The sequence below is a fragment of the Coffea eugenioides genome, chromosome 8, assembly GCF_003713205.1.
Source record: "Coffea eugenioides isolate CCC68of chromosome 8, Ceug_1.0, whole genome shotgun sequence".
Taxonomy (NCBI): domain Eukaryota; kingdom Viridiplantae; phylum Streptophyta; class Magnoliopsida; order Gentianales; family Rubiaceae; genus Coffea; species Coffea eugenioides.
In genome coordinates this window covers 6,766,707-6,793,921 of record NC_040042.1, presented here as the reverse complement: position 1 = coordinate 6,793,921, position 27,215 = coordinate 6,766,707, and the positions used below count along the sequence as shown (strand labels likewise).

At 35.5% G+C, this 27,215-nt stretch overlaps 4 protein-coding genes across 5 annotated transcripts; 2 read left to right on the top strand and 2 right to left on the bottom strand.

Moving 5' to 3' along the window:
* Positions 1-4,308: 4,308 nt before the first annotated feature.
* LOC113779600 (protein PAM68, chloroplastic) lies at positions 4,309-5,156 on the bottom strand. Its single transcript, XM_027325241.1, has one exon. It carries the CDS (start codon positions 5,098-5,100, stop codon positions 4,498-4,500), a length of 603 nt encoding a protein of 200 aa, XP_027181042.1. The 5' UTR covers positions 5,101-5,156; the 3' UTR covers positions 4,309-4,497.
* Positions 5,157-5,684: 528 nt separating this feature from the next.
* On the bottom strand, positions 5,685-9,945 carry LOC113781612. Of its 2 annotated transcripts, none has more exons than XM_027327575.1 (5): positions 9,520-9,945; positions 7,336-7,431; positions 7,210-7,258; positions 6,871-6,985; positions 5,685-6,007 (listed from the first exon to the last, which is right to left on the bottom strand). In XM_027327575.1, exons 1-4 carry the CDS (start codon positions 9,940-9,942, stop codon positions 6,888-6,890), a joined length of 666 nt encoding a protein of 221 aa, XP_027183376.1. In that variant the 5' UTR covers positions 9,943-9,945; the 3' UTR covers positions 5,685-6,007; positions 6,871-6,887. The 2 variants fall into 2 exon arrangements, with proteins under 2 accessions (XP_027183376.1, XP_027183377.1); XM_027327576.1 differs by having other exon boundaries at positions 5,685-6,002.
* A 5,444-nt stretch (positions 9,946-15,389) lies between these two features.
* LOC113780090 (receptor-like serine/threonine-protein kinase SD1-8) lies at positions 15,390-18,727 on the top strand. The gene is made up of 7 exons (XM_027325909.1): positions 15,390-16,686; positions 16,807-16,935; positions 17,200-17,420; positions 17,538-17,748; positions 17,829-18,066; positions 18,164-18,311; positions 18,422-18,727. The coding sequence occupies exons 1-7, from the start codon at positions 15,390-15,392 to the stop codon at positions 18,725-18,727; spliced, it is 2,550 nt and encodes an 849-aa protein (XP_027181710.1).
* Positions 18,728-23,639: 4,912 nt separating this feature from the next.
* Positions 23,640-27,215, top strand: LOC113781742 (receptor-like serine/threonine-protein kinase SD1-8). Its single transcript, XM_027327731.1, has 7 exons — positions 23,640-24,941; positions 25,069-25,173; positions 25,464-25,684; positions 25,831-26,041; positions 26,130-26,367; positions 26,492-26,639; positions 26,753-27,215. Exons 1-7 carry the CDS (start codon positions 23,645-23,647, stop codon positions 27,056-27,058), a joined length of 2,526 nt encoding a protein of 841 aa, XP_027183532.1. The 5' UTR covers positions 23,640-23,644; the 3' UTR covers positions 27,059-27,215.

The window sequence follows — 27,215 nt, the reverse complement described above, 5'->3', positions numbered from 1 at the left end:
TATTTCATGCAGTTTATTTACTTATTGGCTTTTCCCCATGGAAACCACAACTTATTTGTACAAGACATTTATGCTCCTAATCCTCCTTTGTATACCCCAAAAATGTTGGAAATTCCACGTAAAAGCAGCCAAAAACCAAAGACTGTTCCTTCCAGTTGATGCCAAGAATAGTATTGGTGTCGTTTGTTCTTTTCCCACCGTGGGCTTGCACTTTCCAATACGCTAAAATTCTCATTTCCCACTTCTGAGCTTTGACTTGGATTCAAAACAGAATCTTCTGCAAAATGAGGGAATAAAATAGTAGTTTAAAGTAGAAGAAATGTACGTGATGCTGCATGAATTCTGAGAGGAGCTAGTAGAGGCTTACATCTATATATAAGGTTCCTGTGAGATTCTTCTAGGGTCTTTTCAACTTGCTTAAGAAAGGCTAAAGCTTTAAACAAGAAATACTGGTGTCGAGCACACAGACATAATCCTAATTGGAATCTACCATTGATCTTTTCCCATCTCCTCCATGACTCAGACATCAAAGCAAATAACCAAATAGGATTCTGCATTCATTTCTGATGGGGCGATCTCATGGTAATAAATTAATCGTGATTTCTGAGAAATTCTACTCATATTTTTATCTCACAAACGTATTTCTTATAAAAGTGTTACAGGAAGAAGTTAATCATCCTTATTTGTTTTTATAAAAGATTGCAATAACCATGCATTTGATGATGATGATGATGATGATTCTTAACCTCTGTACACTACTGCAGACCGACCCTCTTCTTGGCCAATCGTCTGCACCCCATTTTACATAATTGCTGAATGTAACTTCTGACCGTTTCTTGTTAAGATTGACAGGCGTTTTAGTTTAGACAAGAACCCAATTGATTAATTGATATCCAATGTCAGTACAAAAGTCCTTAATTGATTAAAAATTGTCGTTCTCCACAAAAGTGATAATGACCAGTGGATATCATATGATGGTTAATAACCTAACAACTGATGATGTTATCCTCCAATATTTTAATGTCTGATTCTGTCTTGCCTCACAACTAAGTAATCCAAGTCTGACGTTCAAGACTTTACAGGTAAAATCCACTATGGACTACTGGTTCCTACATAACGTTAGATTCAAACTGACCTGCCGGCTGTGACCCTTCACTGTACTGAGATTTTGTTTTGGTTTCCTTGGGCAGAGATGACCAAATTTCACGCAGAATTGTTTACTGTTTTACCTACTGCTGCGGGTGTTGTCAGCATTGGCTGTTGTTGCAATTTTGCTGCTTTGGCAATGTGGGCAATTGTGTGCTTTAGCTTTAACCAGTTTTGTTGTCTGTCCCTTAGCTTTATTCCAATGGGGGCTAACCTCTCTTTAAGCAAAGAAAAAATGCTTGGAATAACGAGACAAGAAGCAAAAAATAATTCCAACCTTCTCTCTCCTCTATGACTTCAATTTCTGTCTCTAGTTCACTCTCTCTCTGTCTGTGGTCAAATGGGTTTTTGCCACGTGGTTTGCTATGAGTGTGGAAGCTTTTATCCCCCCAGCCCTAAAGAGGTTCCCCATGAGATCTTCTTAAGCAAGAAAAGCATAGTCAAGGTCCAAAGCCATGCACCCCTCTTCAAGCTCACCTGTCAATCCTATCTCTTGCAATTTGGAAGTAAAGTTCAAAATCTCTATAGGCTTTGAATGAAAACTTTTGTATTGCTTCACCCCTTTTGTGCATTGCTAGGTGGATTACATAGTAATTATATTAATCGTACAAATGCTACGACTAAATGGGACCATAATGCTACCAGATTTTGAACGGAAACCTTTAATTCAAAGGCTAAAAAGCCTATTGTTGATTAGCCTACTTATTGGCCAATTATATGAGCATAAGCCATGCTACATGGGAGCAAACAAAACCTAGCAACAAGTTTGGCATTACCAAATATGTTAATCTGTCCTGTCCCTTTGTTTTTCCTGTGGTATCCATTACGCAAAATCGGATGACAATTTCTAATGCAAAATTAGATTGTCAGATTTGTTAATTTTCATTACTTAGGCTACGTTTGATGAAACTAAAATCTGAAAATTGAAATCTGACTTCATTAAATTAGTGATTGTTAAATTTGATACATTTGAGTCTATATCACATTAAGTGATAAAAGTGATAAGTGAATAGTTTATTACTTATTTTTTGAAGCAAATTTTGTCTAAAAAATTCAATGCCGTTTAATAAAATTAGATGTTCTAGTTTTGATCATCAAAACGCGTCTGAATATGTTAACATCTGAATTTATTAAAATTAAGTGCTGAATTGGATTATCAAACAACGTCTTAGTCTAGTATAAGCAAGAAAAACTTACTTAGTGTCTATTTATGTGAAACTTACCAAATAACAATATGTCAAAGTCTTATTTAGCTAAAGAACATTCCCAAAAGCACTTAAATTTGTACAAAAAAAAGAAAAAAAAAAGGGTGAGAGCCCTGAAATAAAAGGACTTGATTTCAAGTCCCTTTAATATCTATGTTAATAAAAGTTTGTTTTACTACTCTTTAAATGTATGAATATTTTTTGTTGCTAGGGGGATAACCTTAAATCTTCCATTACAAAAACACAAAAGAAGAGTAAAGAAGGGGAGCAACTCAACTAGTTAGGGTGTTGGGGGTACCTTACCACATAGGCAAAGCCACAAAATAATGTAGTATAAAGTAATGTGCAAAGGTTGGGAGGCATGAAAAGAAAAGCATTGTGTCGAGCTTAAACTTTGTTCCAACGTTAGGAATGTTGGTTTGGGTAAGCAATGCCATGCAGTTTGTAAAGTGATTATAAAGATATTCAGCGATCAATCATCTGTGTAAAGTAGATCAAATCTCGATCCTAAGACTTTCACTATTTCCAATGTTAGAACACTTTGATTACTTGCTTCTTTTTTGTAGATTTGTATATTGTTTGAAAAAAAAAATCACTGATTAATAGTGTTAAAAGAAGAGACCAACTGTAAAACTGCTTGTTCAAAACAACCTCCCTCCAATCACTTCGTTTTGTCTTCAGAAATCACTATGTTATAAAACATGCAATTTTCATTTCTCTCCTAGGATTTAGGAACAAAATAATAACACCAGCCAACAAAGGATTGAATCTATTGTACACTAATATTGTATATACACTATTATGATTAGATAAATGACAACTGATCTGAATTTGAATTTAAAATTTAAATTATATATATATATCATGCATCCGATCATGATTATATATACACTGTTAATTTACATAAAATTTAATCTAATAATAAAGGAGAAAACCTCCGAATAATCGACTTTAATTTATGTGTTTGGAGAGGGAACTGGGAAAGGGGAGCAGATTGCGAAATCTGGATGTGGACCTCACATAGCAGGCCCAACCCTTCTGAAAGACGGATGGGCTGTGGCTGGAACTGCAAAATGTTCCTTAACAGCAAGAAGTTTTAGAGATTTTTAAAGCAGGTTGTCCGCCTTATTTAACGCTGCCAGATTCATACTTTTGCCGATCCCATTGCTGAAAAATGGTAACCCCAGATCGTTGAGCCCTTCAAATTATTTTGTTTCAACAATGACACCGCAGGTGTCTAAGTCATAGTTTTGAATAATTCCTCTTTCGTCGACAATGTGGACTGGATGCAGGTAAGGTTGTCTGATTGTATTTAATTACTGTACATATCATAATTTTGATATATAACAGAGTATATCTTTCCTACACTGACAGTACATACACTATCACCGTTGGATCCATGACACATATGCAAAAATTGAATTTCAAATTCAAATTTTATATAATTGTCATTCATCCAATACTGATAATATATACATTCAGTGGAGGGAAAGATTAATTCTATATTAACAGTGTTACATAACGATTATTGTATTGAATATATATCAAATATTATATATATATATATATATCAATTTTTTAACAAATATAATACGATAATTTGATTGTATACCAAATAATGTAATAAACACGACACAAAACTGGATCAAATCACAACTGCACTAGCCCTTGTCCACTTTTATAAACTGAAGGCAGCATGAAGAAAGGTTTCTTCCTTTTTTTTTTTAATAATATTCCTAGAATGGCAGCATTAAATAGGTGTAAAAGGACATGAATTTGAGAACAGATAATTAAGAAGCATAAGGATGCAGTCATTTTAAATCTGGTATGGAGATTAGACCTTTGCTTTCAATAATTTGATGTCCCTTCTCAGCTACTTATTTACTGTCAATAACAGCCAGAACATTTCTCATCCAGGCGATACTGCAAAAAGTAAAATGAGAAAAGAAAACGGAAATCAATGGCAACAACTACAAACAGCGAAGCCATTATATGTAGGGGAAAATAAATGGGGTCTTGTGTTGTGGAGTATATGAACTAAAGAAATGTAGAAAAGGCAATCATCAAAATTTAGGCAAGTCATTCCCAGAAAAGGGGCATTAATTGTTGATGAATGATTATGCAATAACAGCAGATTGTACAAGTTCTACTTCTTCTTCTTTGATCCACCACCCCAAATTGACTGCCAGAACACAGGCCAATTCTTCTGAGCTTCATTCCAACCCAAGAATGACCCTTCTCTCAAAGGATCCCAACTGGATGACACAATCCCATAGCTAACCCCCAAAAGGGCTGTCCCAAAGAAGATGAATGATACAATAAAGGGTATCCAAGTGGGCACATCTATCTTCAACCCAACTTTCAAGTAGTAAAAGAATGGGAAGAACAATAGCCCTATAAACAAAGGGACACCCACTGAAAATCCCATTCTGCTCATCATTCTGTTGGTGACTATCTCTGGTATAATGCCTTCTTCTCGATCTTCTTCCTCTTCATCATCATCATCATCATCTTCCTCTTCATCATAGTCTTTCTTTGGTATCTTGGTCTTCTTGGCCTTTTTTGGGGATGGTCCGAAGCCTCTTGGAGTATTTAGAGTTGCAGAGATTGAGGTAAATTGTGGTTGACGAGATTGGTTCCTATATGTTGGTGTTAAGATTGGGAGTTGAAGAAGGTGTTTTGATGAGCTTAGTGAAGTTGAAGAGAGTGAGGATAAGGGATGTGGTCTTGGATAGGAACAGGTTTCCATCACTGCTTTCTCTGCTTCGGTTCAGTTACAAGGGCTCAAATGGTTGGTCGGGGATATCTTTCTTCAGATTCTTTGAGGCAAAAAGCTTATCTGATTCGTTTTACTGTTTACACGTACGAAAAGGACTATACTACCCAAAAAAAAAAGTAAGTAAAAGAAAAGAACCTGCTGAATTTACCATAAAACAGGGAACAGCTATTCCAGATGGGATTTGCATGTCACCCATGTCCTAATCAGTTTGACCAGTTCACTCGGCATAACAATTTCTGACAAAAGTTATATGGGATGACAAGTTTGATCAGCTTTTGAACTCAGGAGAGTTTATGGAAATGGTAATAATTTTTCTATAATAATAACAATAATAAACGAAAACCAAATGGAAAATAACCCATCACTGAGCCCCATCATTTTCATGTCTCGTACACGAGGAGGAGAGTGGGCAAAGGCAACAGTCTTGCACATTTTGAAATCCATTCTTTAGCATCTTCAAAGAAGATAAAATTGTCATAATGCACAAATAAACTAAAATTCACCTCTCAACCTCAACTTCTTTATAAAGTTCATACAATAAATTTTAGGCTCACTATTGGGCAATCATGAGCAGTATTAACATTTAAATTGTAGGGATAATCGGCAGGACCAAGAAGTTACAAATTTTTTACAGTATGGATTATGCATTAATCAAAGTTCAGGAGCTGAACAAGGGAAAAGTAAGCGATGCTACCAAATAAGTGGGAAGAAGCACTAATGTAGCTTATGAATTTTTTAAGACAAGTTTACCCTTTTTGTATCCTCTCTATTTTTGTAGCCAGATTTATGCAGACGATGTAAATTTACAAGCTAAGAAAGAAATCATATTACAATAAGACACCTCCAGCAGCTTCTCTTCATACCATCCGCAACTTCTCTGCAGAAAGGGTAAAAAAAAATCAAGATTCCATAGCAGGAGGATTGTTCATATGTATAGAATTCTGTTTCATTTTTCTTCTTACTTTGAGGGAAAGGGAAGGGCAGGGAGTGGAAATTCAGTCCAGAAATCAAAATAATAAATTGCAACATTAATGTTTAAGAACTGTAAACACAATTCAAGCACAAGTGTTGTCTAGTGTTTGGATGGCATAGAATAGACATAGCATCTAAAAGATTAGTCTAATGGGGCACAAAGCAAAAGATGATGGACAATGACGGATGAAAGAAACCAAGCGTGCACCTCATCACATTTAAGAAGCCCTCTAAATTCAATGCTGAAAGTGTATTCTGTCATCCTGAATTTTCAGTATTTCCATATGACACCAGAAGTTATCACAACCAAAATTTGGGTGATTTACTACTTAAAGTGTGATACAATGCAGTTTTTATAACCCAAGGCAAAGATCAACATTGAGTGGCATAAAAGTAAATATAAACGAGGGTCAACAGTGCGCAAAATGTTTGTGTGCCAATCCTTCAATTTTATCAACTATCCTGTCCAAGATTTATGAGTTTGTCTTGTGTCAAAGCTACTCCAAATTTCCACAGTTATTTCTTTTTCCTAAAGCCAGTACAAGATTTACCTCTAAAACAAGTTACCAGCAAACTGAGTAAATGTCTCCTGCTGGAATTGTCACTTTCCAGAAAGAGAAACTCTGAATCCAGCTTTACATACACAAATAAGCATATAAGACTATGTACCAAGACATGCACTTTTCATGTAGATGTATAAATTAAACGCCAAAGCTGACTATAGAAAATATGATTCACAGGACAGTAAATCTTTAGTAATACACTCACCTAGAAACTCAGCAAGTCTACAAAGCTGAAGTTGAGGAAATCCCATAGCGGCTTCTGAGAGAGTTGATGGATTTCTCAAAGGACTGAGAAATTTCAGGAATGGAAGTTTTGCACACTGCAATTTGGGACAAACCAAGAAAAGAAACAGTTCATGGGCTGAGAAAGTTAGGCTGGAAGAATTATGTCATATATGTAGACATGGGTTGTTGCTTATGCCCTATACAAGGTTATTCCTTAATTTGGATGAGCCGGTATGAAGAACAGCAGCTATAAACCATGCTGAAGTAAATTTGACGTATGGAACAAAATAAACATTTTGGAAAAAATTAAGAAACTCACAACGTGATGCACTGGACTGTGCTTCAATCATGAATTCATTGTATGAAGCCTGAAAGTCCATCAAGACAGCAGAGTTAGAGAATGATACTGCGGTGATTATAGTGAGATGATAGTCAAGACTCCGACCTTCATTGCTTCCCGAGTTTCAGTGATACGATCAGACATTTTCTTGTTTTCTCTCTCTGCTTCGTCCATCACTTGCTGGCATGCTTGAGATTGAATCTGTCATCATGGCACAAGAAGTGAAGCAGAGCAAAGGTGCACTGAGATATTGATTCACAAAGATTTGCAAGTATTACCCATAATTGCAGTGCAATACAATACTAGCAACTAAAGCATCATAATCTCAGCTAGTATATTGTGACAGAAAAAATCAACTGCGCTTAGACTTTATACAATAACAGATACTGAGGAGATTTGGAAAGAAAATGTACTAGAACAAATTTAAGAATCTTAAGAGAAAAGAAGCATAAAGACTTTGTTGGGATTCTAGATGCTGATGCCAAGATGACATTGAGGTAAGTCCACATCTTGTGATGTCATGTTCTGCTGCATGGCTTAGTGTCAGTTAAGTGAACCCTTTCCTCATATTTCTGTGCAACCTTTTTAAAAACACATTGCAATGCAATCCCTTATAAAATCTAAATCTTGATCTATACAGTTCAAAAATTTAAAGGCTGAAGTCGACTTGTGTAACTTAGTAATACAACCAATTTTAACAATTAAGTACTTCTGTACTGAAAGCTAAACTTGAGCTTGTGGCCCCGGGGCATTGCACTTTAGTTCTTGCGAATAGATGAAAGCCTAATTATTGAAAAAAATAGAAGAAGAGAAATAAAGGGTGAAAGAAATGAACCATGTGCTCGTATCAATGAGAGTGAGCTTACCATAATTTCAGACAATATTACAATGATAGTTCATTTTTTAACAGATAGTCTATATTTCTCAACCAGCAATGCAATATGATGAGTGTTGACCATCTCATGTAATGCACAATCAACAGAAACTCTTCATTTCATATTTTAAGGGTACAATACCATGCACAAACAAGAAGTGAACTAGACCTCAAGAGGAGCAACTATCTCACAGTAGGGATCTTCCATGATATGCTCAATATGATGTCTCATATGGCTATGGGAACTTTGTACATATATTGACTAATCAAACTTTACAAAGTAATGTAGAACCAATGTCTAAGACATCTATTGCAATGCAGTCACGGTATGCAACAGTTTATGAATGGTAACAAATGCCAGTGCCACAAAAATAACCATTTTCACAGGTATAGTATATCCAACACCTACGACTTCTAATCAAACAGTCAAAAAAGTGCAGCAGCTTTTAAGAGGAAAATACAAGAGTATTACTAGCAAATATATATATATATATATATCAAGCAGAAAATTATGGTAATTCTAAAGTGATTGGGTATAGTCTTTGCAGTATTACACATGAGGAACGCCTTATTTAACTATTGAAGAAAAATTATCTGCAAAAACTGGGCCATAGTGTAATCACAATGGTTGAAAGAGCCGGCATCGCAAGTGCCAAAGCATGGGTGTGCATGTTAAAATCTAACCATGAGTTGTTGAAATATCACAAGGTAAGAACAACCTAAACGGAATTTTGAAAAAATTCACTCTAATTCCATTTAAACAAGCAGATTGATGGAGAATAACAACTAAGATAGATAAAAACAATCTATATGTAAACATTCAGACCACGAAGCACACATCCTTTGAGAATTTTAGTTGACAGTATACATGCAATTTGAGAAGCAAAAAAAAATACTTGTACCATACAATAATTGTTAGTTTATCTTATCCGATCATAAGTATATACACGCACATGACCCATCATACCCTCAATTAGATTGTATCATTATTTTTTTCCAGTATAATTATTCAATTAACTTCAAGGATAAGAAAATCCTAGCAAAACTTCTATGTCTGCACATATCATTTTTCTGTATGTGTCTTCACTCTTCATAGACAGACGATTTGAATTAATTTCTGCCAAAAAATCACAAAACCGTAAAGATAAATAAAATAAAGATTATAGCAAAACACATCACCATAGCAACTCATAGTTGTATCAAAGAACCGAATAGACATACAAAAGAAAAATATCAGAGTACTCCATAGCTTCAAAAATCATGAAATTTAGGTACACAAAACAGAATATTAAGCTGGAATTTGGTATCACCAACGAAATTAGATAAAATGCAGTCCATACAGTACTAATTAGAGTAATTAAGTTCATAACTCGTTGAATATGAACTAAAACGCGTACATAAATACAGAAAGAGACCTTGAATCGTTTCTGGAGACGAGATTGTGAAGCTTCAATGTCCTTAAGAATTTCTGACTGCGATCGCTCCAGCTGACGTTTGATAGAATCCAACCCAGACGAAGCTAGCCCCTTCAGATCCGAAATGGAGTTGATACCTCTGAGCGGCGAGGGTGAGAATCCTCCTGGCCCTCCTCCGGTACGCTGCATGAACATCGAAGCCGATGATGCTCCTCCTACACCGCCACTGCTGTTGCTCTTCTTCTTCATCAATGGTGATGACGCCAGCTTGGTTGTGTTGAAGCTGAACTCGAATCCCTTCGGCGACTCACTCGGAGATTTCATCATAGGGCTTCCTGGCGTCGTCGCCTCTGCTGTCTTCGGCGACGGCGATGCCAATAGGTTCACCGCCGATGTCTTCCTCTTAGTCGATCGCGTCCTCATCTCTCTCCCTCTCTCTCTCTCCGGAATCAGTTTTGGGGAAATGAAGTTTGAAAAGTTTTCGCGTTGTGGGGGATATTTATAGTGGCGGGATCCCGGAATTTTGAAAATAATAAATTTGAACCTGTGATGAATAAAATCGTCCAACGACGTCGTCTTTCAGCCAAAACACCCTTTTTTTTTTTTTGGAAGAAAAACCTCTTGTTTGTCTGAAGTTGGGTAATTAGGAATTTAGGAGTCAGGCAAAAGGCGTGACACTGCTTTATTTCAAAAGCGTGGTAATGCCCTTAATTTCATAATGCAAGAACTAATGTTTTGAATGCAATTTTCTGGAGTTTTTATAAAAAATATACTGTACCGATTTTGATATGTATAAGATAAAAATATGATTCGAAAATGTGTTTACAGAAAATGTAAAGATTTTTTGGTGAAAAATCCCTTTCCAAACAAGTATCACACCTTTAGAGTCGGACATTTTTATAAAGTCTTGTAATTGGATAGTTTTTGCAATGAATGTGTGTCAACTGAATAAAGAGGGCGAATCTTCCTTCTGTTGTTAGGTTTAGGATTCTAATCTTATGGCTGGCAGGTTGTGATAAAAAGGGCATGACAAGGGATGGGAAGAATTGAAAAATGAATAAAGTAATTCGATATTCAAATCGAGTTTGACAAGTTCATTTGATCTTGATTCATTAATTAATCAAGCTAAATTTGAATAGTATTTTATGTTCGATAATACTTAAACTCAATAAAAAGGTTGTTCACACTCGATTTAGCAAATAAACAAGCCAATTTTGAGTAAAATTTCAAATTTGTTAAAATAATCAAACAAATTTAATCACTAAGATGTTCAACTCGATTAGACTTGTTTACACTTCTAGGGGTAAGAAAATAAAAACAAAACAGTTAAACATAGAGTATGCTACAAAAAAAGGCGACAGAAAAAATCACGACTTACCTAAGTAACCTATAATTTACTGAAATAGAAATTAAGGATAGTGGGAGTAAAATCAAGTAAAGATAAATAAGAGAGAAAATTACAAAATTATGATTCATATATCGCAGTCCATCGTGTTTGGTATTGTAAATCATTATTATCCTTGAATAAAAGGACACGTGAAAGTTAAAATCGAGTTGAGCACCAATATATCCTGTACATTCTTTTAATAAAACATTTCCATTACTCGTCAGTTTATACTCCTTAAGTAAATGGTTTACCAAAATTTAGCACTGCTTATATCTTGAACTCAATTCCATAAACTTAATCTAATCTTAAGTTATGGGCGGTACTATTTATTTATTTTTTTTTTAAAAGGACTCAAACCCGAGACCTCTTGCTTACACTTCCTCCCCCATACCACCCAACCCATCCCTTAATTAAGTTATGGGTGGTACTAATTAAACACTAATAGTCCACTTAATTATTTCTCTCTAGAAGCGCAATATTTTATGTCTCTTTTTAATAATTGTGCTCAACTAAACTGATTTTCCAACCAATAAAATCAAATTATAAAATCTAATCTATCAACCTATTAAAAATTATAGAAATGGGAAGTCAAAACAAGAAAATGGAAACACGCGCACTATTTCCTAGTATTAATTAGCTGAAAATTCAGAGGATGAGGATTATGTAGGCAATCAAGAACAAATGTTGACAATAAAATGTTGTGGTATATATGTGTAGGGAACCAAGAACAACTGCTGGGCAATTTCTTTGATTAAATGCGAAGCTTTCCAAGCTAAAAATCAGATTTTTGAAGGGCAAAAAAAAAAAAAACAAAAACACTTTCTAGTCGTCTGGAGTGTAGAATTTTCACAACGATATAAGCTTATTACCTTGGAAAAGTACTCTTTTTGACATACGCTACATATCTAGGTCAACTGTTTTGGAGGAATTATTCAGAAAATTTTTTTGGAGATACTATAAACACGCTACTCTATCACCTTGTAATTTTATATATATCGTATCAAAAGAAGTATAATAGTAAATAAAAGTCTTCTTCCGCATAGTTTTCAATCCAAACGGATTACTTGGTGACATCCATTATTAGCTAGGATTCTTAGACAGATTTTCCGGTGGAAATTAACTCATCGATTGATCTAAAACTGGCTAAAGTCCAAGATTAAACTTCTTGGTAGGATTATTGCTATTCCTTTTTTTTTTAATCATTTTAAACATTTATGTTGGATTTACTCAAAATTATGTACCATTCACGTATACATTAGACTTGTTTATTATACAGCAAAGGAGTCATTTGTCTCCATGGTAAGGACAAAACAGATGTCAATGAACTTGACTAAAATAGTGTGCTTTTATATATATCTCTTGAAGAGCATAGTCATGTGTCAACCTAAGGTTGCAGAAAAATATCCAGGCACAGTTGTTTTCAGCTATATCCTTCTGTTGCTGTTCTGAGTCTAACGTCCAAAAACTGTTTAAAGTACAGGAAAATAATTCAAAATATCTCTCACATATTGCAAAATGAGTTTTTTCTTCCTTCATTATTAAAAGTGAAATTTTACATCCCTTACAAATTCACATTGATCAAATTTGATCCTTATCTACATTTTCAACTAGTTTTTAGCGGAATTCACTATGTGCATTGCACATGATCATTTTTTAGGAGTATAATTGTTAAATCATATTTTACATAATCTGATTTATAGCCCCTCACATTTTACAAATAAATTTTTTCGTCCCCCACATTTTACAAAATGAATTTTTTCATCCTTCATTGATCATGTGTATGAATTATTTTTTTTAAACCCATATATATGTCTATGTGATTTCACCTAAATAGTATGAATTGTATATAATATATTTCTATTTGATTTTACCTACAACTACAATTAGCTTATTTAGTTGAAACTAGATAAAGATATATTACATGTTATTCGTACTGTTCAAGAAAAATCAAATATACATGTACATGAATTTTTAAGAACAAGAAAATATTATTTATACACATGATCAATGAGAGATGAAAATTTTATTTTGTGAAATGTGAGGGATGAAAAAATTCATTTTATGAAATATGATGGATGAACAAATTCATTTTGCGAAATGTGAGAGACTATAAATCAGATTATATAAAATGTGATTTGATAATTTTGCCCCTAAAAAATGATCACCTGGTGGATTCCAGCCAAAAACTAGTCAGAAATTTAGAGAGGGACAAAATTTGACCAATGTGAATTTGTAAAGGACGTAAAATTACACTTTTAGAAGTAAGAAATAAAAAAAGTTATTTTACAAAATGTAAGGGACGTTTGGAACGATTTTCCCTAAAGTATATAATGTCAATGTAAAGATGACTAGATGAGGCCTGATTGTATTTGAGAATTCTTGGATGAAGAGGAAGACTTGAATAATTTTTCATAGGGATGGCAATTGGGGCAGGGGTAGGGCGAGGCGGGGGACTATACCCCCTCCCCATCCCTCGTCCTGTCCCCCGCTTAAATAAAATAATATATATACATAACATATTTAATATTATTAGTTATAAATATCAAATTATTCATATGTAATATAATTAATGTTATTAGTTATACTGATAATTATATATTTATATTATTATTGATTAGTTATACTAATATATTTATACTAAATTACTATTTACAATTTTTACTAATTTACATTTATTCTATTAGATACTTTTTACTAATTGTACATTTCTACTAAATTACTAATTATATTTTTTATTAATTATATAGTTTTATCAATTATAAACTTTTCCCCCACAGGTGTGGAGCGGGGCGAGGGGAACGGGTGACGGGGGCGGGGGATATCAGATATGTTTAGGCAACGGGGCTGGGGCTGGGGGAGGGGTCCCCCGCCCTTGCCATCCCTAATTTTTCATCCTGCATGCTGCAGGCAGTCCATGACTCAATCTTTCATGTAGTTTCTTGAAGCAAGCTATATGACTGGTTCGATTTGAAAAAGACAATGTCACAATATTGGTTCGATTTGAATGTAGTTCAGCTGCTGTTGGTGGCTATATCTAGGTGGAAGCTGTCTAAAAGGACTTGTGCACCGAGTGAAAATGTCACAATAATCAATGACTTAAAAAGTTTGTAAAATGGGGACAAATAAACTTTGATCCGAAGTCAATGATGCATCACATCAAAATTGTTTCAGTTTTGCTCCTCTCTACTTTAGGAGGGATAACATCACAAACCTCCCTTAAGGTTTGCCTTAATATCATTTATCACTCATATAGTTTCAAAAATCGCTCTTACCTCTCCTATCATATTGACCAAAAAAGATGTCGTCATCATGGGTGAGATATAATGATGATATTATCCTACTGAAAACCCCTAATTTTTTTTCCGTACACAATAGAATTTATTCTAAACCTACTCCTACTCTATACTAGAGGGAGGGGGATCTAACGAAATCTCCAGAAAAGCCTGGAAACTCCTAATTGATTAACTAAAATTTGCACAAAAAATTGAATTTGGAAAGCAGAAAAGTTAGGGCAATAATTAGCAAAATTACAATTCATAATGGTCATGCAGCAATACAAGGCATGGGACTTCTGACACTACTATTACTTAATATAATAGAAGCACATCAAACAGACATTAGAAGCAAATATAGTTTATTTGGATTTCTTTCGCTTTATGAAATCTTACTTATCACCTTCATATTGTAAATATAATATCGATTCTTTATATTAAATAATATTAATGAATATTATAAGAGTGCCTTCTAATGTTAGAACTTGTTATGATCTGTTACATTGTCTTCTACTAATTTCCTCTTTAAGTTTGTCATTTTACCACTAAACTTGTGTTTCTTATGTTATTATCTTGCTGCATTTGTAATCCTAGAGTTGAAGAACCAGTCATTGCACCGTTGTAAAACTACTTATCGATTACAATTTCTCTTTATTGCACTTACATCTCTCCCACTTTGTCTTTTGTTTATTAGGTTTATTTTGGTCTTAATTGTTGCTCTAATATTTAAGTAAAGGACAACAAAAGGGTACAATTGAAAGTAAATTGTTATCGCTCCTCTTCTATGAATTTTTAATGCATAGGAGGGGACAATGTTACAAAAAATGTCAATGAAGGGGAGGCAAAAGAGATTTTTGAAACACAAGAGTGGTAAGTGATATTAAGACAAACCTCGGGTGATTTGTGAAACCATCCCATTTTAGTATCCTTGAGGATATTGACTCAGTCTAATGTCCAAAATATACTTCTATTACAGAAAATGGAGACTACTTGATAGTTACTTTAATAATAATAATTTAAAAAAAAAGAAGCTTCGAAACCGAGTGCAAAATGTAACCAATTCCAACTACCACTAAAGTTTCTTAATCATAGTTTGCTAGACTCTTGATAGCGGTCATAGTTCGCTAGACTCTTGATAGCTGTTCAACTTTTTGGTTATATCCCTCTACCGATTGATTATCAGACATTCATGTTTCAAAGAAGAGAGTCCTATGGATAAAGAATGCAAGTATTCCCAATGTCTTCTGCTTCTGTTATTTGCCTGTAAATTTTGCTTGTCCAAAGGAGTTGACACCCTTTCTAGAGGCCAAAGTCTTTCAGGAAATGAAACCATTGTATCAAAAGATGGAACATTTGAATTGGGATTCTTTGCAACAGGCCGGTCTAATAATGTCTATTTAGGCATTTGGTACTCAAGTTTGGCAGCCAAGACCATAGTCTGGGTAGCGAATAGAGTAGAACCAATATTTAACACATCCCAGACTTCAAGACTTGAAATTTCTGAGGACGGTAATCTTGTATTGTTGGATCATTCTGGAAGTATTGTATGGTCAACAAATTTGGTGTCTGCACCAGCAAGTTCTGTTGAAGCTGTGCTTCTTGATAACGGAAATTTTGTACTCAGGGAAACTTCAAATGCGTCAAACTTATTCTGGCAAAGTTTTGATTATCCTACTGATACATGGCTGCCAGGAGCAAAATTGGGCTACAAGATGCTATCTTCCAATAACAGCTATGAAGCTCAACGTTTAGTTTCATGGAGAAGTACAGACGATCCCGCTCCTGGGATGTTTTCACTTGTGTTAGACACAAATACATCAGGCAGTGAAATTCTCATACAGTGGAACAAGTCTGTAAGCTATTGGAATAGTGGAATCTGGAACGGTTCAATGTTTCCCTCAGCTCCTGAACTGAAATATTCAATTAACTTCACTTTTGTTTCAGACCAAAGTGAGACATATTACACTTACTCGGCATTTGAGTCTGCTGTAGTTCTATGGAGATTCGTAATGGATACATCTGGACAGCTAAAGCTGCTACAAGCTACGCGTGGCTTGGGCTATGGAGCCTCGGCTTTAACGTTTACTCAACCAATAGATCAATCTGATGTTTATGCATTTTGTGGGGAATTTGGTGTTTTTACCGGTAACTATTCTTCCTCTTGCACATGTTTGGAAGGCTTTGAGAGCACAAATGATGGGGCTCCCGGCTGTGCACGAAAAACCCCACAGCGGTGCAAAACTAGTACCTCACCAGAAAGGGGGAACGCTGGATTTTTACCAATTTCAAACATGAAACTTCCTGGTAATCCACAATCACTTCTTGTTGAAAATGCGGACGGTTGCAAATCAGCTTGTCAGGAGAACTGCTCTTGTACAGCTTATTCATATGGTGGTAGCGATTGCTTAATTTGGATTGGAGCTCTATTAGACTTAAAGCAGGCCGTGGATGTGAAACAAAACCTACTCCTGAAGGTTGCAACTTCTGAGATTCAAGTGCCTCCAACTGGTGAAATTCGCTTCTTGAGAAATTTTAGTTGCTTTTCTGCATGAAAAACACACATTTTAATTTTATGTACGTAATGTTTGTCATTATTCATGGCTATGTACCTATGATTGTTGTATTCAGTTTCAGGGAACAAAGACAATTCAGGGGACAAAAAACGATCTAGTATAATTGTAGCAGTGGTGGTTCCCTTGGCAGCCGCTATTTTAGGAGGATTCATCATTTTCGTCACATGGAAGATCAAGCAAAGAGGTAAAAATTCTGTATATCAACTCTCCAAAATTTGTCAGGCAACATGCCATTGCCAGGACAATACAACTGTACATGGTGTAGAAAAGAAAGAATGATGTATAGATCCTTTCCAATTACCTTTTGCAAGGTAGTTTCGGTTAAATTTGCAATTAAGTATTGTAAATGATGATAATGATCTGTTGGCAATTGCAAACTGGTATGTGTAGAAAAACGTGTCATTTGAGGTTCAGAGAAAAGTGATTGTCTTCTTCTTATGATAAACAGGCGGTCGGAAGAAAGAATCAAGCGAGGATCTACTATCATATGATTTTGATTCCAGCAACAGTGAAACAGATAGTGAAACGAAGAATGCAAATGATGTTAGGCAAGGAAAAAAGGGTGGTCTTATTCTACCCTTTTTCAGCTATGCAAGTGTGTGCACCGCTACAAACAATTTCTCAGCAGGCAATAAGATTGGTGAGGGAGGATTTGGTCCAGTCTACAAAGTAAGATTGAAGTGCTAACAAAACTCTGACAAATTCAGCAATCCATGTTATTGACCACTTTATTTGCAAGCTGAGACTTACGCATATTCAACTTTCATTTCTCCTCTTTGGAACCAGGGCAAATCCCTAAAGGGACAAGAGATAGCTGTCAAGAGGCTTTCAAGAGGATCTGGACAAGGGCTGAAGGAATTCAGAAATGAAGCTTTGTTAATTGCAAAGCTGCAGCACAGGAATCTTGTTCGGCTTTTAGGCTGTTGCAATGAGCAGGAAGAAAGTATACTGATCTATGAGTACATGCCGAATAAAAGCCTAGATTCTTTCATATTTGGTTAGTGTTCTTCTACTCAGATAATTCTTTTGGAGACCATATTCTGGTTTCATTAGTGAAAAACTGAAAACGCATTGCAGATCCTGAGAAACAAATGCAAATAGACTGGGACACTCGTATTAGCATCATTCAAGGGATTGCACAAGGGATACTATATCTGCACGAGTACTCAAGGTTGCGCATTGTTCATAGAGATCTTAAAGCTAGTAACATCTTATTAGACAGTGAAATGAACCCCAAAATATCAGATTTTGGCACCGCAAGGATATTTGGTGGAAGTGATTCAAAAACCAATACAAAAAGGATTGTTGGAACTCCGTAAGTAAAGAATCTACTTCCTTCACACGTGAGCAACTAATTCTTCTGATATATACCAGAATTAATTGTGTGATTATTTCTGTGTGTCAAAATTTAGTGGCTATATGGCCCCAGAGTACCTACTGGAAGGCCTTTTCTCTGCCAAATCTGATGTGTACAGCTTCGGTGTATTGGTGCTTGAAATTGTGAGTGGCAAGAAGAACACTGGCTTTCATAATAGTGACTCCCTTCACCTCCTTGGACATGTAAGCATCAAATTTAAAATTTTTCTTTCCATCAAGAACCTTTCAATGTTTTATGATAATTAAAGTTGCAGCATGTGTTTCACAAGAATATTATTATTCATTGATGCAAGGCTTGGGAGCTTTGGAATTCAAAACGAGCACTGGAACTAATCGATCCATCACTAGGTTGTCCTCCTGATGTTGCTCCATTGAGATGCATTAACATAGGGCTTCTCTGCATTGAAGAAAATCCAAATGATCGACCTGCCATGTCTGATGTTGTCTCGATGCTTGGCAATGAACTTGCAGCTCTTCCCTCACCAAAGCAACCTGCATTTTCTGCAATCAGACCTGTGATTAATACCAAATCAATCTCAAGCAATGATCAAAAGTTTTCAGTAAATGGCCTAACCATTTCATCTGTTGAACCAAGATGAGTAGCTTCACCTTTTTGTTGTATGTTATGATTTGGACTTCAAAGTGCTCTATTATCCTGGTGTACCACCCCCCAGTGATATATAAGGTGTAGCAGAGAAAATGGTAATAAAGAATATTGTAGGCTACACAGTCTTTACTAGTAGATGAATACGAACATTTCTGTCCTTCTCTTCTGTCTTTTCAATATCCAATATCAGTTTAGCCATGCCATAAAATAATTGTTATTGTTCTTTACTGCCTTTCGCACCTCAAAATCTCGTTCATCCTTAAAACATGGCTACGGTATAATTGCTTTTGAAAAGGCCAATCAGCAATGGTCATATTTATATCTGACCAGGACATCCAAATGAGGATATAGTTCTCCTGCTTAATCTCTTACCAATGAACTACATTGCAATGTTCCTGCAATAATGCAACATAAGTAAAGTGTCTCCATACTCGGGAGACAACAAAAGCTGCATTCTCTCCCTGTTTCATTTTTCACTTCTAATCTATTCTTTTTTACCTTTTTTTTTAATTTTGGGTGGCACGTTGCCCCAGACACTACTAGAAAAAGTTGTTTTTGTGACCGTCAATGATAGTCATAAAAGGGTCCTAACAGTCACGAAAACTTTTTGTGATCATATTGTGACATGTTTATGAGAGTTATGTATTTAATGGTCACAAAATTTTTTTTTGACTTGTATATGAATGTCACATTATTAATTGTGACTTACAAGAGTACTTTGTATTTTGAATGTAATAAAAAGTCAAAAAACTAGAATTTATTTGTGACATGCAAATAATAATCACAAAAGATCTTTTGTGTCATGTTTTATTAGTCACAAATTCTATTGGGACCTACTAGTTGAATTAGACCCTATAAGCCTTATGACTAGCGGACTCGCAAGTCACAAAAACATCTTCTTCTTTTTTTTTTCCTTTTTTTCTCTTTTTATTTCTTTCTTTTTTTTTTTTGTTTTGTGGGAAGGCCAAAACCAGAAAGAAATCCATTCACAGGCCTCCTCATTTGATGTCCGTCAAGAAATAAGAAAAAGATAGAAATTCATTTGTAGCAAATTAACTGCCTATTCATTCGAGTATTAATGAATGAAACCTTCCTTTAGTCAACATATTAATTGAGTCTTGTAATATACACTAATGTTCATCAAAATTACAATACCACAAATACAAATAAACAGTGCCATTTCAACTTCAACAAAGAACGACTCGAGTCAGTCTATACAGTTAACCTTCTTGTAGCACCAAGCTTCGTAATGAAGAATCGCCAACCATCAATTTTGTAGTCTTCAAGCGGATTTCTGTGCCCAAAACTCCGGAAATTCACCTGCAAGAAAGGCCACTAATAAGAATATTGTCTAAAGAAAACAAAAAAATTGTCAAACCAGCAGGGAAGTAGCTTACCACTGAAGTCTAATTAAACTGAGCCTATTCATGTTTACAGGATGATTCCTCCAGAAACAATCTAAAGTCTCAACAAGAACTGCTCTCTGTATTCTAGGAAATAAGTACCATTAATTTCAAAAGAGCCAAAAAAAAAAAAGATCAAAAGTCATCCCAAAATATTAATCGTCAGGAGAGTTCAAATATGGTATAGATTTACGAATGAAGCACAACAACCTAATTTTCTCTTTAAAAGTCCATAAGTTCAAGAGAAATACACCCCAGGAGTCCTTATATCTGATGAATATTGCATATAATAATGAATAGGGTCAGATCAAGATTTTAATTCCTCAAGATTAGGGGTGCAAACGAGTCGAGTCGAGTCGAATCGAATTTTGGACTAATCGAGCCGAGCCTCTAGTTAATTTTATGAAGCTCAAACTCGAGCTCGACGAGCTCAAAATGTCAAATTCGAGCTCGACTCGAATTACTTAAAAAATATTTTAAAAATATTTTATTTTTTAAAATAAATAATCTTAACAAATAATAAAATATTAGAGATATAAATGTAATTTTATTATTAAAATAAAAAATAAATATATAAATATATAATCGAACTCGCGAGCCAACAAGCTTAACGTTTTTGAGCTCAAGCTCGACTTGATTGGCTCAAACTCGACTCAAGCTCAATATTGACTGAGCTCAAGTCGAGCTCATATTCGAGTCGCTTGCGATCGGCTCGATTCGTGTACAGCTCTACTCAGGACCCAAGAATTTCAACGACTTCCTCCAATCCATGTTATCAATTTTCAGTCATGAACTAACTAAGCCAGGATTTGATTTTGAGAACTAGATTAAGTCATGGCTGAGGCTTTAGATTAATTCTTCCATCATATCCAAGAAACAATATCCAAAACCTGCAAAAGGAAAAGAATAATTAATTTTGCAACAAACACTAACAAATGCAAATTAAGCAGCCACCAAGAAAGAAGGGAATTGATTGGGACAAAAGTTACTACCCAAGCAATAAGCATGTTACTATCCAAGGAAAAGAATAATAAACTCTCAAAACAAAATACAAATAGTAGTTGAACAGTTCCAACTTTATGCTTCAATTCCACGTGAAAACTAACATAATTAAGTGAGAAATGGTGGTTCAAACTTCAGAACAACGAGAAGGCATCACAAAAACTTAGCACGAATACATTTGTATGCAATGCACTAAAAACTCAAACTTCATACTTGCAAGAAAGAGAAGATACATTTTTCCCTTTTTCTTGATACCTGCCACAGGGCAAGGGCAAGACCAACAAATTGAGATGTAGGTAGCCTAGGATTTCCATACATGGAAGCAAGTAAGCAGCATACACCCTACTAGACCAAGGTAAGGCAATGTTGCTTTCTGCAACAACTCTAAGAGGAACATCAGCTGAGGGTAAGAGCGCAAGGAAGGCTTGAATTTCAAATGAGACTTGGGATAATCTCAACTCTAGTCAAAAAGAAAAATGCACTGCCTAACCTACTTGCATGTCTGATATTCTTAAACAGAACAGACAACCTCAACATTTCCAAATGGGGTACCAACACCAATTGTGAGGATAATTCATGCCAAATAACATTAAACCACATATTGGTGCGCCAAGGGCAATTTTAATCCTGTTGGACCATGGGAGAGGTATGATCCCTTGAATTATTTTCACAACAGCATTGGTTCAATGAAACAAATTAGGATCGGTTAGAGGTACAATACGGCAGTAAGCCAATGTCAAGAGTAATTTATGTATGGATCTCTGCAGGTAAAGTTCTTATAATGGCAGATTTTCGACACCATTGCCCCAGAACTAGGTGTCAGGTCATGGGTACCAGAGAAATCCCATCGGAAATACAACCTAGCAAGTTCATAAGAATTGACCCGGACCGCAGGGGATTAGTCGAGTCCCGTAAGGATTGACCCGGACACCCCTATGTCGAAAAAAAAAAAAATCATAAGAAAGAACTCAAAAGTCTACCTTGTCAATGGATTAATTATGTCTGTGCTGCTTTGACTTTCATATTCGTTTTATTAAACTGTTTGATAGACATTAACACGACTTTTCAACTTGTTTGGAACATCAGTGTTGAAGAGGAATAAGAACAATTATAGTGCCCATATTCATGGAAAGCAATCAGATTTCATCAGCATGGTAAATGAATCTCCCATCAATTTCAGATGTTACATTTTTTGGCAGATGTACAGACTAAAATGTGACATAGATATTCTACTTAACAGAAAAGATTTCGAGTAATGAGATGACTGTATGTTAAACTTTAAAAATATATCCAGACTTACTTCTAAAAAGATGTTTTTCAAGGCTTCCCCGTGTCATAAACTCATAAACAAGCAGCCTCAAGATCTGATCATCTTCTATGCAAATACCCTATGAGTTTAACAAGATTAGCATGATGAAGCTGTTCAAGGAAGTCTCTTCATGAGCATGATGAAACTGGAGCTACATTTTCTCCCTAAAATTTTTATCATTAAAAAAATAAAAAAAAAAGAAAATATTAGAGGAAAGAAGTGCCAAAATTCTTCCTTTAATGCAAAACTACAACAATGAAAAATATCAAAAAGAAAAAAAATCAAAATTGAAGCGGTAAAAGAGAGATTTAGAGGAAAAATGGGTATCTCTATAAGATTAGACTTCCACAACTCAATTTGACCGTTAAGATTATAAACGAAGAAGAAAGCGGAGATGATTTTGACATTAAGTTATTTGCTTTCATGGCCAAAATGAAAATGCTTAGTCCTTCAGAAATAAACAATAAAAAATGCTTAGTCAGTGGAAAGGTCAACACGACGTAGTTACTTTGACCTTTTCATGACATGCACGACTAGAATAGGTCAACACGGCATAGTTACTTTAAATATTTCATGACTTACACCATGGAATAGGTGCTGGTCGCAAAAAGTCGGTAAACGACGTAGTTTTATTGCTTTTATGTGACAGGTCAATCTTGATTATAAAAAATTTGTACTGTTTGATTCAGTGGCAATTTAGTCTTTTTTAAATTCTCAATTAATCATTTTGGCTTCACTCATTCCCTTTAGTGTATAGTAGGAATAGGTGTATAATAGAAATTATTGTGCTGACAAAAAGAAAAAAGAAAGAAAGGACTTATTTTGTTGCATCTACTGAAGTAGTGTGTAAGTCACTACCTACTTGCAACACTTTTTTCTACGTTGAACATTCTTGATGCATGTATCTACTATACATTTTACAATATTCCTCCCCCACACAAAAATTTTGACTTGGAAATTCAGAAAACGAGAAACACAAATGACAAATGTCCTTGATTTGAAGTCAATTGAAATAACATATATGTCAGTTACATCACAATTTCTTCAGTTGTACGAGATTCTTGATACCCCATAGTTTTGATTATATTTTATATATTGAGTTTAAAACATTTAAAACCTTCTAGTTCGGGTATAAAATGTTCCAAACCAAGACTGATTGGTACAGAAAAGCAGTTATAATACCATGGTATTCTGTATGTTTTCTGCTGTATATTTTCTGCTTCTATGCTTTGCAGTTAAATTTTGTTTGTCCATTGCGGTGGAAACCATTTCTTTTGGCCAGAGTCTTTCAGGATCACAAACCATCGTATCACAAGATGGAACGTTTGAGTTGGGATTCTTTTCAACAGGAGGAAAGTCTAACAACACCTATCTAGGCATCTGGTACAGAGACTTTGCAGAAAAGACCACAGTCTGGGTAGCAAATAGAGAAAAACCAATATCTAACACTTCCAGGAGTTCAAAGCTTGAGATATCTGAGGACGGCAATCTAGTATTGCGTGATGAGTCTGAAATTTTGTGGTCAACAAATTTGGTACTATCACAACCAAGTTCAATCGAAGCAGTGCTTCTTAACACTGGAAACTTTGTACTCAGAGAAAGTTCAGAGCCATCTACAATCTTTTGGCAAAGTTTTGATAATCCTACTGATACATGGCTTCCTGAAGGCAAATTGGGCTTGAGGATACTTCCTGCTTCATCTTGGGAACCGCAACGTCTTATTTCATGGAAAAATTCAGAAGATCCTTCACCTGGGATTTACTCCTTTGTGATGGACAAAGATACATCAGGAGGTCAGCTGTTCCTGGAATGGAACATGTCTGCAAGATACTGTAGTACTGGAACCTGGACAGGTGAAGTTTTTGCATCTGTTCCTGAATTCAGCTACACATCTAAATTCACTCTGGTCTCAACCCCAAATGAGACCTATTACACTTACTCTCTCTTCAATAAAATCATACTTTCAAGACTAGTAATGGATGTATCTGGACAGCTCAAACAGCTTACAGCTTTGCGTGGCCATCAAACGTGGAGTGAAACTTTTTCTCTACCTAGGGAACAATCTGATGTTTACGCATATTGTGGGGATTTCAGTTACTCCAGCAGTAGTCCACCATCCTCTTGCACATGTTTGCAAGGTTTTGTTCCATTTTCAAATGAAAATGACAGGATAAATGGTGGAATGCGTGGTTGTGAAAGGAAAGCCCCTCTGTTGTGTGAAAACAATACTTCACCAAAAGGGAAGAAGAATGGATTTTTAAGAATTTCAAACTTGAATCCACCTAATAACTCGGAAGAACAGCAGCTTACTGTGGAAGAATGCAAATCAGCTTGCTTGGAGAATTGCTTCTGTATAGCTTATGCCAATGTTGGTAGTTTGTGCTCAATGTGGAGTGGAGCTCTACTGAATTTAAAGCAAGTCTCTGATGTTGTTAACAACAGACAAGATCTCTATGTGAAAGTTGCAAACTCTGAACTTCAAGATGATTCAGGTCTGTGTCGGCTATCAGTAAAATTATTTTATACAGAAAATTTCGTCACACTTGTACTTTACAAGATGGGGTTTTTTTTTTTTTTGGATTGATTATAGAACGATAACTCTTTTATGATAAATTCCAGGTGATAAAAAGAGATTGATGGTAATTGTAGCAGTGGTGGTGTCATTGGTTGGACCTGCTTTAGGAGGACTCCTGATTTTCGGAGCAAGGAAGATCAAGAGAAGAGGTAAACATACTATAGATCACACTCTTCAATCGCATGCTTTTCTTCTTCAAAATTCAAGTGGAAAACCTGCTAATATTAGGACAGTACTCAATGGCAAAACTACAGATACAGATTAAAAAATAAAAAAGATCAATTCGTTAAAGTAATATCTTTTGCTAATTTACTTATTAGTTTAGGAGAAAATAGCAATTATACACAGAAAATGATGGTAAGTACCTGTTGCAATTGGCGATTGCAGAACCTGTCAACAAATGCAGACACAGTAAATATTTCTTTTATCATGGAAACAGGTCACGGGAAGAAAGACTCCAGCCAGGATTTATTATCATTTGATTTTAGTTCCAGCAACCATGCAATAGATAATCAAGTGAAGAATGTAAACAATGCAAGGGAAGGAAGTAAGAATGATTTTGATCTACCTTTATTCAGCTATGCAAGTGTTTCTGCTGCCACAAGCAATTTTTCAGCAGGCAATAAGCTCGGGGAGGGAGGATTTGGACCAGTCTACAAGGTAAGATCAAATGCTTGAATTGAAGGGCTTCTATTGTGAAGTTCAGAAAATATTTGGCATTCCAATATACCTTACACACAGAATAACACTTTAAGCAGTGGTATGCAACTTTTTTATTTTTTTCCCTATCTCCTCTTGTGAAATAGGGCAAAACTCTGAAGGGGCAAGAGATAGCAGTAAAGAGGCTTTCAACAAGATCAGGACAAGGGCTTCAAGAATTCAGAAATGAGATTCTATTGATTGCGAAACTGCAGCACAGGAATCTTGTCCGACTTTTAGGTTGTTGTATTGAGCATGATGAGAATATACTAGTCTATGAGTACATGCCCAACAAAAGTCTAGATTTTTCCCTGTTTGGTTAGTGTTCTTCCTAGAATGATTTCCCCATCTGTTATATTTGATACGTTGTATTCTGGTATTCCTTATGATCGACAACTACTTGCAGATCCCAAGAAACAAGTGTCACTAGAATGGGAGACTCGTATTTGCATCATTGAAGGGATTGCTCAAGGGCTCTTATATCTGCATCAGTATTCCAGATTGCGTATAATCCACAGAGATCTCAAAGCTAGTAACATTCTTTTAGACAGTGAAATGAACCCCAAAATATCAGATTTTGGCATGGCAAGGATATTTGGTGGCAATAATTCAGAAGCAAACACTAAAAGAATTGTTGGAACTTAGTAAGTAATAAAGAAAACCTTCATTACTGCACCAGTTACCAACTCCTTTAATGTATTTATATAATAGAATGGAAAGCTAGACTTCTTGATTTACTCACTAATTTCCTGTTTATGGCTAATTTAGCGGATACATGGCCCCTGAGTATGCACTGGACGGCATTTTCTCCATCAAATCCGATGTGTTTAGCTTTGGTGTTTTGGTGCTTGAGATAGTGAGTGGCAAGAAGAACACTGGCTTTTATAACAGCAACGCCCTTAATCTTATCGGACATGTAAGAAAGAAATTTAAAAAACAAATGTTTCTCTTTTCTTTGTGAATCCTCGCAATCCTAGCTGAAAATCAAAATTGAAACATGCTTATGGAAACTGTTATTGATCAATACAGGCTTGGGACTTGTGGATTCTAAATCGCGCACTGGAATTACTGGATCCATCACTAGGTTGTCCTCCTGCTGTTGCTGTACAAAGATGCATCAACATAGGACTTCTTTGCGTGCAAGAAAATCCAAATGATCGGCCTACCATGTCCAATGTTGTCTCAATGCTTTGCAATGAAGTTGTAGCTCTTCCCCCACCAAAACAGCCTGCTTTTGCAGCAAGGAGAAATGTGATCAAGGCCAACTCAACCTCAAGCAATGCTCAAAGTGTCTCAGTTAATGGACTAACTTTTTCCTCATTAGAACCAAGATGATTAGTTGCCATTCCTTCCATTTGTACAATCTGAAGCATGATTCAAGAGCAATGTCATTCTTTGTAACAAATGGCTGCTTGAAAGGGAAATCAGACAAGTATTCTGTTTGGAAAAACATATTTGAGAGTAATTACTGAACCCAATTCAGAAATTGGTT